Genomic DNA, 11,590 nt, shown 5'->3' on the forward strand with positions numbered 1-11,590 from the left:
AAAAAAAAAAAAAAAAAAAAAAAAAAAAAAAAAAAAAAAAAAAAAAAAAAAAAAGATGTTCTTCTACACAATGTAAGTTGCTCCAAGAACACAATTTTTCTCTTTTTTCTATCAGAGTAGGATGCATAAGCATACTTTCTCAAATTCTTCAATATTGCATGGAATAAGTTTTTTTAGGGCTGCTTCTGCGGTTGCCTCAACATCAGCTTCGTCAATCTCACTGCAATCTGATTTTGACTCCCCACTGCTTGTCCACTCCTCGTTAGTTGCACTGTTCTCATTCTCATCCTCAGATTCTGAAGCACAATCCTCACCAGATTCTGCTTCATCATCTGATTCGCACTCTGAGGAGCAGTCATCACCAAAGTCCTGCACCAAAAGTTGGATGACATAATTACCAAAATTGTTAGATCTATGATTTACTAGAAAACTATCCATGGCTGATTTAAATTGTCTGATTTTCTTCATGTCTTACATAAGGAGCAAGAATGCTGCTATCTAGCACCAGTAAAGGCACTTTTAGATCCCGTGCAAGTGCTCTGACTAACCTCTCACGATAGAGCTCAGTGCCTGCAGCAATCAATGAAAGGACATACGGAACTAAGAAGTTCAGTATATAATACTTTCAAATCACACGATAGTTTGAAAATGGACTTTTCTTACCCGGAATGCTTTGAAGTAGTATTCTGCCACTTGAGGAAGTCAAACGAGCACCGTACGAGGAAGTGAATTTTTTGTGCTTGAAATGGGAAGCAGCACATTCAACCAACAAACTTTTCGAGTGATCACTAAGAGATCAAGAAAAAATTGTGACAATAATCAAATAATCCAACAGAATAATTGTCAAAAGAAGAACAATAGAATCAAAGTGACGGTGATTACTTTAAGTAATATGGAAAGGTATCCCATGAAACAGTGATTTTCTCCCAAGGAACAATCCTTCTTAAGAACTCGTTTTTAAATCTTTCACGTCTAGTGATGAATGGGGATTGTCTCCTTTTACTCTCCATTGCAAGCTTTTCATTTTTAAGCCATTCCTTTTGATCTTGTAATCCAAGTTCAGCATGAGGATCACAATGCTTTGCATCCTCCCCTATTACTTCTTTCCTGGGCTTTCCCTTCTCAAAATCAGCTGTATCTTTTACAGGTATGTGTTTACCCTCACTAGCATTCCTTCCATCACCCTCAGAACTATACCGACGTAACTGAACACATCTTAAAAATGAATTTGAAGCCTGTTCCAAGCTAGTATGACAATTTAAGTAGTCACCTCGTGTCCCAAAGGAAGGTAATAGACGTCTTGTGATTGAATTATCACGTACAAACCTACTCTGAGAAAAACTTTTACAATTCAAATATTGACAATAAACACTATCCCGGCCATCGGGCCTGCTTAAATATTTGGATGGCTGAAACACTAAATCCCATCTCTGATTTCTACACTTTATTCTCCTCGCGTACATTGCAACTTTTTCAAACTTCTACCACTCTGCAGTTACAGCAAATACGATCCATCATCCAGGTAAGCTCAATTTCAGGAAAGAACGCAAATTATCATTTACTACCATTAACATCAGAAAAAGAAATCCATCCAAATCATGTTTCAAATATGCAAATTGAGAGGGAGAACATAAGAAAGTAGCATAGCAAAGTATAAGCCCATCTAAATTCCTCGAATACGCATTTAATAAAAAAAAAAAAAAAAAAAAGTATCCAGAACACAGCACACAACAAATACTTAACAGCTAAACATCAAAAAATCAAAACATTTTGCTGAAAACAGAATAATACTTACACAAACTAGCTTCCACAACTAATTCCAAGGAAAAAAAAAAGCTTCAAAGATCCATGAACAGGTAGTACAAGAGAAAGGCAGCTGACATTTAAAAAAACCAATCCTATTTTCCCTCCAAAGACTCTGCCCCGGAAAATTCTCAAAGTTAGAATCCTGTGAATCGAAACAATTGAGGATAGATTAAGATAGAAAAAATATAAAGCATCGACAGGCAGCGGAAGCCCTAGATTCGCTCGTGACCGTGGCCGAGAGGGGAAGTAAGAGGAGGTGCGAGATAAGCGTGCGACTGTGAGACGGAGAAAGCCATAGATAAACCGAAGCCTCGGAAAGAAGGTTTTGTTGTTTCCCTTTTCTTTCTCAGTGTAGACGAAGAGGCGAAAAAAGGGCTTGGCCCAAACTTTCTACTTCCAGTTGGGCCAGCCCAACCTTTCTACTTCCAGTTGGGCAGGCCCAACTTCTAACCTAAATAAGGCCCAATGTGAACCTTATTTCCTCTATTTTTAAGGTTAAAAAAAACATATTTAAATTTTTCAATTTCATACGTAAAAAAATTTCATAATTTTATTTCTACAGTAAAAAAATTATCAAAATTAAATATTAATTATTAATATTTATATTTTATATATATATTTGGTCCATTCAATTTATCAATCTACATTTATAAAAGAAAAATAAACAAAATTAAATCTTAACCTTTTTAAAATAGAGATTCAAATATTATTTAAATTTTTTAATTCTTATTTGTGTATTTTATGTTGGGTGAGAATTTATTAGAGATTTGTAGTGTAATTTTTTTTTTTTTAATGTAGATTTAATATTTAATTTCGATTAAACTATAAATATAATTATTTCGTTTTATATTCTTTTTAGTTTTCTACTTAAAAAATATATAATTGTTTTGATAACCAGGTAAAAGTTATTTTTTAAGGTTTTAACCATTTTTATTTCGTTCTCACTTAAAAGTATATTTTTTAAATTATTCAAATTAACTTATATGTTATAAAATTGTGTTTAAAAGATTAAATCAAACATGAAAAATAATTAATTATACAATTTTCAAAATCACTCTCGAACTTGTCTTGCATTTAAGCGAACTTTGTAAGCAACATCGTCTTTTTAAAAGATAACAACATCTCCAACGAAAATAAGTTGTTTCTGAAAAATCTCATTGACACGAGATATTGGTGGGGTCACTAGTAATACAATAACGAACAAAAAATAATAATAATAATGAGAGAAAGCGGTGGATGATAACGTAAGAACGAACGAGTGGCGATGGCCTTTACCAAGTAATATGACACGATATTATAATATTACGATAATGAATTTCATAAATAATATTTTAAAGATAAAATATTAAAAAGGAATATTAGTAATTAAATAAATCACAATATATTCTCATCCCAACATACCTACACTTTCCAAGTTCTCTCAAAAAATCACGTCCTTTTTTTCTCCATAAAAGTTATAATTTAGTTCATATATTTTAAAAGGAAAGAATCTAGAGTAGGTTAAAAGACTTGTTGTAACTTTTTTTTTTTATTGAACATAAGAATTAATTCTATAATTTAAAATGGAAGATAATAAATTTTAATTTCCTGAATCAACATTTCTTTTTTTAATTAAACTTGTTATATCTTAAAACCTTTGATATTCCACGTGTACACACAATATATAAAATAAATAAACAACAACCCAAAAATAATTATCTAGAAAAGGTTTAGTTTTAGTTTTTGAACAATAAGAATAATAAATAAATAAAAGGTATGAAAAAAAATATATATATATATATTTTTTTTTTTTTAAGATAGAAGTAAGAGAAGCCAAATTATAGAACAAGGCTTAAGACTCGAGGGTTACATTTGTAATATAAGTCTTTATTCTATTAACACGAGCATATATGCTACAATTAAAAAGTTTGAATATTGTCTTGCTTAAAATACAAATATATAATATATTTGTCGATAGAATATTTATTTCACATGTTTTTTAATACCTTATTTATTGACTATAACGGTGGGCTCGTTTCAAGTGACTTTAGCATTGATGAGCAACATTGATGGACAGACGCAAGTCAAGTCAATCAATCAATATTAAAGAAGAGACATAATTCATCAAACCCATATTAAATAATAATTGAATCCAATTCAACTCAAATATAAAAATAAAAAATATAATTAGGTTAAACGAGCGGAATCCTTCCTACTTTTAATTACTAACTAAAAAAAAATGTTAATGTACCGAATATCTATTACTTTATATTTAAATATTAAATTAAGATTTCAATCGAGTAATAATATATGTTTAGAAAAATTATAAACTTAAAACTTATAAGTATATATTATATAAATAAGTAAAAATATATATTTTTAATTAAAAATAAATTAAATTTGGTTCAATCCAAACCACTTTTAACCAATAATCCAATCTAAATTGTAATTGAATTAATTGGTCAAATTATTTAGATAATGTAATCGGCACAAGATGCAATTTTTAGTGCAGTCATCGTCAATGAAGGCATAGTGGCACGAATGATATTTAATTTCAAATGAATGTTCCAAACACATAAAGTTTCATATAAAGTCACTAATATATTAAAAAAACAAATTAAATTAGATTACAAGAAAGCTTTCCATTTTATTTTTAAAACACATGATTCATCGCCATTTCATTTATAATATTCAAGACAAGAATATATTCCCACTTTTACTTATTAATAAGAAGAAAAAAAAGATTCCCGTTTTATATGTTCATAATTAATGGTATACATGGAACTTAATTAAATACCAACAATTTCCATAAGTACTCCTAATATGATAAAGTTATAAAGTATAATTATTGTATGCAATATTCCCACTTTTTTGTGGGAATCAACTTAGTTGAAAACGTGCATGTATAAATTCCTTTAAAATATGGTTAAATATTTAAATGGAAGGCTGACAATTACTTTATGTCATGCGAAGCAGATAATAACACGATTACATTTTTAATTCCCAAAAATAAAAAGAGACATTTAGTTGCATGAACGATAAAAGCATGGAGCAGAAGAAAATAAATTGATTATTGTTTGTGATAAAAGAAGAAAAAGGGAAACAACAGGAAGCAATGGCTGAACGCAATCACATGGCACACACAAATATACAGAAACCAGAGTTTTGGACATAGACCACTCTCAGTAGCAGTAAATGTAGTAGATAGAAACAGAGATGAACCGGATAGGGGCGGCGCCGTCAGAGCGCCGGCTGATCGAATCCGTCTACGGCTTCCACATAATGGTTGTTTCGGCGATCATGGAAGTGACGACGTAAGGATCCATGTTTGAAGCTGGCCTTCGATCCTCAAAGTAGCCTGAAACGATTGTTTTCAGAACAAATTTTCAGCAAAAAGAGGATGGAAAATGGAAATTATGGTTTCAGTTTAGAGTAACTTGCCTTTCCCGGCTTGTTCAGTGTCGCGGCCGACACGGACAGAGGCTCCTCTGTTTGCAACTCCCTGTAAGTTCTTCACCATTAGGTTACCAACTTTATGTAAATCAATGAGCTGTTTAGCAAGTAAAGGAAGAAAGGACAAGATACCCAAGAGAAGGTGTTGATATCGGCAGTCTCGTGGCGGCCGGTTAACCTTCTCTCGTTGCCTTCTCCATAGGCAGCGATGTGCAGTTTATGACGCAATCCCAGTTTCTCGATGGCTTTCTTGATCACATCAATGCCACCGTCGTTTCTCATTGATTTGGTGCTGAGGCCGACCACAAAAAAAGAACCCAAAAAGATTTCAATTATTAAAGAACAAACGACAAATTCAAGAAAGATGAAAACAACACCTGTAGTTGGTGTGAGCACCAGCGCCATTCCAATCACCCTGGTTGTTAAGAAAACAACATCATATCAATCACCATCAAGACGAAATAATTCAACCTTAATTGGCGTCTACTGATTGAATTGATAACACACCTTAATTGGCTTTGGGTCGAAGGACAGAACAACTCCTGCAATTTCTGTGATTCTCTGTTCCACCACCACAAAAAAATAAAAAAAATAGAAAAAGTAGGTTGGAAGTGGAGCGGATTAATTAAGGAGTGATTAATTAAGGAAGGGAGAATAGATTTATAAATAAGGAATACATATCTATTGAAATTAGACTTTTTAAAAAAACCAAAAAGCAAAGTCACTTGTGTTTATGCTCAAAATGAACCCTATCATTGGGGGATTAGTCATTCTTCACCAAAAAAAACAAAAATGGTGATTTTTCATATTGGAATTAGAGTGTACCTCGAGGATGTATCGGGAGATCCATACTTGATCACCAGCAGCAATACCAACGGTTGGACCGACTTGGTATTCCCACTGTCCAAACAGAACAGAACAAAACAAAAAAATGGGAATCATTTTAAGGAGAGAATAAATAAATAAAATCGGATATTATTTGTGTGCTTAGACACTGGATATTACGATGGTGACGCACCTGACCGGGCATGACTTCACCGTTGATTCCACTGATATTGACTCCGGCATAAAGACAAGCCTTGTAGTGAGCGTCTACAATATCTCGACCGAAGGCCTTGTCTGCTCCTGTGCCACAATAGTAAGGACCCTGCATGGCACCGATTCAGACAATTATCGAACATTTAGGATTCTTTTTTCCAAACCATTTTTGTACACATTCCAATTAAACAGATAATTTTGAGTAAACGAAACTCGATGTCCTAAAATAGTTTTTACTAAAACTACAAGCCTTAGTTATTGTTTAATAACCATTTTTCTTACGCCATTTCTAAAAGCAATGCTGATCTGACATCACTTTGGGTATATACATTTTTTTTTTTTTTTAAATCATTATTGTTAAAAACTGTTTGTCCTCTTTCCACAAGTTTACTAATATTTTAGTAGATTATCTTATTGATAAACGAAAATTGTTCTTAATAATAATAGACTAATAAAAACTCTGTCCAGTCGACTTGAAATTGTTTGAATTTTGTTTCTCCGACCCTCATAATTGTTTTTGGTTATGAAAGTACTATTCATTAAAATATCTAGACAGTCGGTGAAGATAAGCAGCTTTAATAATGATGATTAAACAGCATTAAGGGTACCTGTGGACCTGGGAAGCCACCTACAGGCCAACCGAGTGGCCAGTGGACGTCCTTTTGGAGTAGAGTGTACTCCTGCTCAATTCCATACCTATCATCACCATCAAAACACATCTTAAAATGAATCATACCACTGAATCAATAATCTCTGTGTCTATATCCATAAACCTTTTACTTATAGTTATAATTCACAAATTAATCAACGAAAAAACATATCATTTAGCATAAGAGAAGGAGAAAAGAAAAATATGATGTGAAAGTGGAGCACAAGAGAAATCGAAGTGCGTAATTTTAGTTCTGAAATATGATAAAATAAATTATTGTGTACGGAAGCATACATGACGAGGCCTAACATCCAGCTTTTGCTTGTTATGGGACACCATTGCTTTTTGGGTCCAAACTTTTTCGGTTAATTTAATACGCACAATTGCAAATTTCATACCTAATGCAATTATTAAACCAAGGAATTTCATGGTAGCAAGAAGTTCCAGTCAAAAGCAGACGGCGGACGCATTTTAATAACTGATCCAATACGACATTTTATCACACCCTCTTGACAACTAACAATTTTATATTTGAACACCAACCCCACTCATGAGAAAGGTCACAGTTCCCAAGTTCCAAGCCCAAGGGGAGAGGAGAGGTGTCCATGAATGTCTTTACAAATGGAAAAAGCAGAAGATTAGGTATAGGATTTGAAATAACTTTTTAGATTTTTTTTTCAAAGTTTTTTGAAAATTTGAAAATTTGAAATGTGAAACACAACCCATTTATTAAATGGGAATATTAGTGGTTAGGTTAATTAGTTTACATTAAATGTGAAATTCGTCCCAAAACAGAAATATATAAATATAGAAAATGAACGAGATTAGAATATAATTCCTGATTAAAATAAGTTTTATATTCCTATTCTCATTCTTTTTACAAGTAAAGGGAATAAGAAAGTCATTTTTTTAAAGTAATTAATAGGATTACCAAGGTTCCTCCGCAACGACGTCGGCGTGGCTAAAAATCTTGGCGGCGTTGAATCTCTTGTTCGTCGGAATCGGCTCGCCAGATGGCGTATAAGCATCGCACATAACCTATGTCGACGTCATTATCAAACGAAAAGACGAAATTACCCTTTGTATTCACTTGAAAAATACCAAAAATACACCGGTGAATTCACCATACCAGGATGTTGTTTCCTCTTCTGAATGGATCCTTGAAAATAGCTTGGGGACTGTTAACAGTCAAACAAGACTAACGCCGTTAAATGCGGAAATTTCAGATAAGAGCAAAAAAGTCAAAGATTCTACAGTCCGTGTAGAATCTTCATCGCTAAGGATAGGTGGCGTATGGTAATAGGGTGGGGGCGTTGTACATACTATAAGATGACTTCGCTGTCGTCTCCGGGGGCTTGATTCGTACTGGAACCGTCGTAGTTCCACTTCGGGAGCTTCGCTGGATCCGTCACCGGTCCCGGAAGAGTCTGAAAAAAGTTTTTAAAGTATCATTTAGAATCCTAAGGAACGATCTGTACGAACATAGCAAGAAATATGAAACGGAAAAGCTTTGCAGAAGAACGACCGATTTTCAACCCTCAAACAAAACGTCGACGAACGAGAAAAGAGGAGATACATTCGAAATCTGAATAAATGATCCGTACTGTACTGAAAATTTCTTAAACGAGTAGATGCGGCAAGAAAATCTCTCCAGAAAACTATTCAAACGCACAACCAATTTTGAACTCGCAAGTGAAAAGTTGAAGAAATCTTTTAAAAAAAGAGAGACAAACACTCTGAATTTGAAGAAATGCCGTGTGCCGTACTACTGATTTCTCGAACAAGTCGATACAACATGAAAATCTCTCCTGAACAACTCCTCAAAAGTATGATCGATTACGAACTTCAAAGAAAAAGTCGAAGAAAGAAAAAATAATAATAACAAAAACTGAGAAACACTTGAAATCTGCATATATGATCCGTACCGATAATTTCCTGAACGATTAGAAACAGGCAAAAAATTAAAAATAAAAATACATGATCAGAGGTAAGAACTCGAAATCTGAAGAAAAATTATAAGCACCAACAAATTTCGAAACGAGTTGAAACATCAAGAAATCTCTCCAAAAAAACGTAGAACACACACACACACACGCAATCGATTCCAAGCTCTCGAACAAAAAACAGAGATCAACTAATGAATCAACCTCACAAACAGCGAAACCAATCAGATATTGATTCAAACACCGAACAAACACGAGAAAAAAAGAAAGAAGCAGTCCGTACCCTAGCTTTGCTTCTCAAATCGAGCCCCGATCCTCCAATCCTGCAAGAAACAAAACAAAAAATGAACAAAACCGCAAAGAATCATGAAAAGAAAACAGAGAAAGCGAAGAAGAGAGGAAAACAATTACCATACGTATTCGGCAATGATCTTGTCGGTAGAATCAGTGAGGTTGAGATTGATGAGGTCAGAGAGGAGGGACATGGCGAGTGAAGCAGAGGAAAAAGCGGGAGCGAAAGAGAGAGAGAGAGAGAGAGAGAGAGAGAGAGAAGCGTTGAAATGAAATGGTGCTTGGTGTGAGAGAAGGCGGCTGGACGTGAGGGGTTTAATAGGGGACTGCCAACATTCCTTCGCTCGCTAACAATGGCCAGACGAAAATAAATTAACGGAAATTATTAAATTAAATTAAATGAGATCCACGTCAGCAAGCAGGAGGAAAAAAGTTCCCAGAAATTTGGAAGTATCTCGTGATTTTTAGGTTATATCGGTAAAAATGGCAATTGATAGCCACCTCTAAATTTTTGTTATTCAGGATTTAACGTCTAATTATAATTGTAAAAGTAAAATTATTTGACCAAATACCCAAAATAACCTTACCGCATTCGTACGTCATATTAATGAAACGTTTATTTATGGGAAATTAGGCGGATTGCCAAAAGTAGGCTAATTTTTTATAAAAACAGCAAAATTACTGGAATTAACCTTTTTTTAGTTTTTCCCATTCTGCCCCTGAAAGCTTGTAGATTTAATTATATAATTATAAATTTATCGGAAGGGTAAAGTAGTAAAATTATAAAAGTTTAAAGTTTTAATTATTATAGCTGGAACAACCCAACCTAATTCGAGAGTTTAGTTAAGTTGAGTGTCAGAGTGTTTTTTTTTTTAATATATATATATATATATATATTTTAACGGGATAAAAATATACCTAGATTTTGTATATAGTCTAAAAAGACATAAATTTTGAAAAGTTTCACTAATATCCTTAAATTAAAAAAAATCTAAAAAAATATTCCTAAACTTGATATGGTTTAAACAGACACCTAAATTTTCGAATGTTTTAATAATACTCTTAAAACTTACCAAATAAAAATACACCCAAAACTATTAGTCCTTAATTTCAAAAATATTCTAATGTTAACTGTTTGTATTTTTTTTAGAAGTATTTAAATTTTTTAAGGGTATTAATGAAAATTTTGAAAATTAAAGGGTATTTTTGTATTTTTATTTTTTAAGTTTGAGGATAATTTTTAGATTTTTGGAAAGTTGAGGGGAATATTGAAAATTTTGAAAGTATATAGGTATTTTTTTTTAGGTAAAATGCAAAAGTCAAAGGTTTATTTTTTTATTATTTTTATTTATTATTATGTGGTCAATATATAAGATGTACCTGTTAAACTACAGATGATATTATATCATAGACATGATATTATACCCGTAAATAAATGTTTGTTATTATTCGTTATTCTTTACGTTCTTATCGAACATGCTTCAAAATACACAACGATAAATGTATATTTTCATTATATTGTAATATAAATGTATATTCAAGTACGAATTTTATTGACATCAATATATAACCCACGTATGTCATTATATCAGTCTCTTAGTTTTTTCAAGTCGAGGTTGCGTGCTATAAGCCGATGAGCTACAAGTTCCACTTCGTCGTCCACTATATATGCTTTTAAAGTACCTTAAAAAAACAATGTATCCTCTCCTTGACTACTTTGCATTTCGGGTTAAGAAAATGTGGAAGTGCATGTGTCTCTTTTATAAGAACGGTGTTGTGAGATCCCATATCGGTTGGGGAAGGAAACGAAGGATTTTTTATAAGAATGTGGAAACCTCTTCCTAGTAGTTTAAAACCGTGAGGCTAACGATGATGGGTAATGGGCAAAAGCGGATAATATCTGTTAGCAGTGGGCTTGAGTTGTTACAAATGGTATTAGAGTTAGACACCGAGTGGTATGCCAACGAGAACATTAGGCTCCCATTGAGGTGAATTGCGAGATCCTACATCAATTGGAAAGGAAAAAGTAGCATTCCTTGTAAGGGTGTGGGCCCACATCGGTTGGGAAGGGGAATAAAATATTTGTTTATAAGGGTATGAACAATATATAGTAACGGTGGGATTGGACTATTACATGTGCATTTCAAAGTGTGAGAGTGGGAGAATTCAACGAGCCTAGTTCTAATTATTTTGTTTTGAGTTAAATCACGAGGCAATTAGTTGTATTCAAATATTCACGACCAAGAAACATTAGATACTCGTTTGGTAGACCTTAAAAGGATAAAAGAGAACTGAAACCTCAATCGGTGTATCACGAGGCAATTGTTATATTCAGATATTCGCGACCAAAAACCATTAGATACTTGTTCGGGTAGATTCTAAAAGGATAAAAGAGCATTGAAACGCCAACTAGTGTATCACGAGGCGATTA

General features: G+C 33.1%; 2 protein-coding genes across 4 annotated transcripts in view; both read right to left on the reverse strand.

Moving 5' to 3' along the window:
- The window catches only part of LOC111460906, an 11,980-nt gene extending 9,852 nt beyond the window's left edge, over positions 1–2,128 (reverse strand). For both annotated transcript variants that reach the window (XM_023104267.1, XM_023104266.1), the window contains exons 1-5: positions 1,796–2,128; positions 883–1,489; positions 664–788; positions 476–570; positions 136–369 (exon numbers count right to left, since the gene is read on the reverse strand). In XM_023104267.1, the coding sequence (XP_022960035.1) occupies positions 136–369; positions 476–570; positions 664–788; positions 883–1,463 (1,035 nt within the window). In that variant the 5' untranslated portion in view covers positions 1,464–1,489; positions 1,796–2,128. The remainder of the gene's footprint in view (positions 1–135; positions 370–475; positions 571–663; positions 789–882; positions 1,490–1,795) is intronic.
- Positions 2,129–4,819: 2,691 nt separating this feature from the next.
- On the reverse strand, positions 4,820–9,462 carry LOC111461050 (glutamine synthetase nodule isozyme-like). 2 transcript variants are annotated; one of them, XM_023104483.1, is made up of 13 exons: positions 9,280–9,459; positions 9,152–9,191; positions 8,249–8,352; positions 8,055–8,103; positions 7,857–7,963; positions 6,885–6,972; positions 6,257–6,385; positions 6,064–6,138; positions 5,746–5,799; positions 5,616–5,653; positions 5,371–5,530; positions 5,227–5,287; positions 4,820–5,143 (listed from the first exon to the last, which is right to left on the reverse strand). In XM_023104483.1, exons 1-13 carry the CDS (start codon positions 9,351–9,353, stop codon positions 5,052–5,054), a joined length of 1,071 nt encoding a protein of 356 aa, XP_022960251.1. In that variant the 5' UTR covers positions 9,354–9,459; the 3' UTR covers positions 4,820–5,051. The 2 variants fall into 2 exon arrangements, with proteins under 2 accessions (XP_022960251.1, XP_022960252.1); XM_023104484.1 differs by lacking the exons at positions 5,227–5,287; positions 5,371–5,530 and having other exon boundaries at positions 5,084–5,142; positions 5,614–5,653; positions 9,280–9,462.
- Between the last annotated feature and the right edge of the window lie 2,128 nt (positions 9,463–11,590).

Source organism: Cucurbita moschata, unplaced genomic scaffold (genome assembly GCF_002738365.1).
Source record: "Cucurbita moschata cultivar Rifu unplaced genomic scaffold, Cmos_1.0 Cmo_Scf00024, whole genome shotgun sequence".
Classification (NCBI taxonomy): domain Eukaryota; kingdom Viridiplantae; phylum Streptophyta; class Magnoliopsida; order Cucurbitales; family Cucurbitaceae; genus Cucurbita; species Cucurbita moschata.

What these genes read in the sequence shown, in the direction of transcription:
- LOC111461050 (XM_023104483.1), bottom strand. Translation starts at nt 9,353, where the DNA reads ATGTCCCTCCTCTCTGACCTCATCAATCTCAACCTCACTGATTCTACC. An exon ending in TCTCCCGATACATCCTCGAG is followed by an intron (nt 5,800 to 6,063) that starts GTACACTCTAAT and finishes GTGGTGGAACAG; the next exon opens with AGAATCACAGAAATTGCAGG. An exon ending in GGTGCTCACACCAACTACAG is followed by an intron (nt 5,531 to 5,615) that starts GTGTTGTTTTCA and finishes GGTCGGCCTCAG; the next exon opens with CACCAAATCAATGAGAAACG.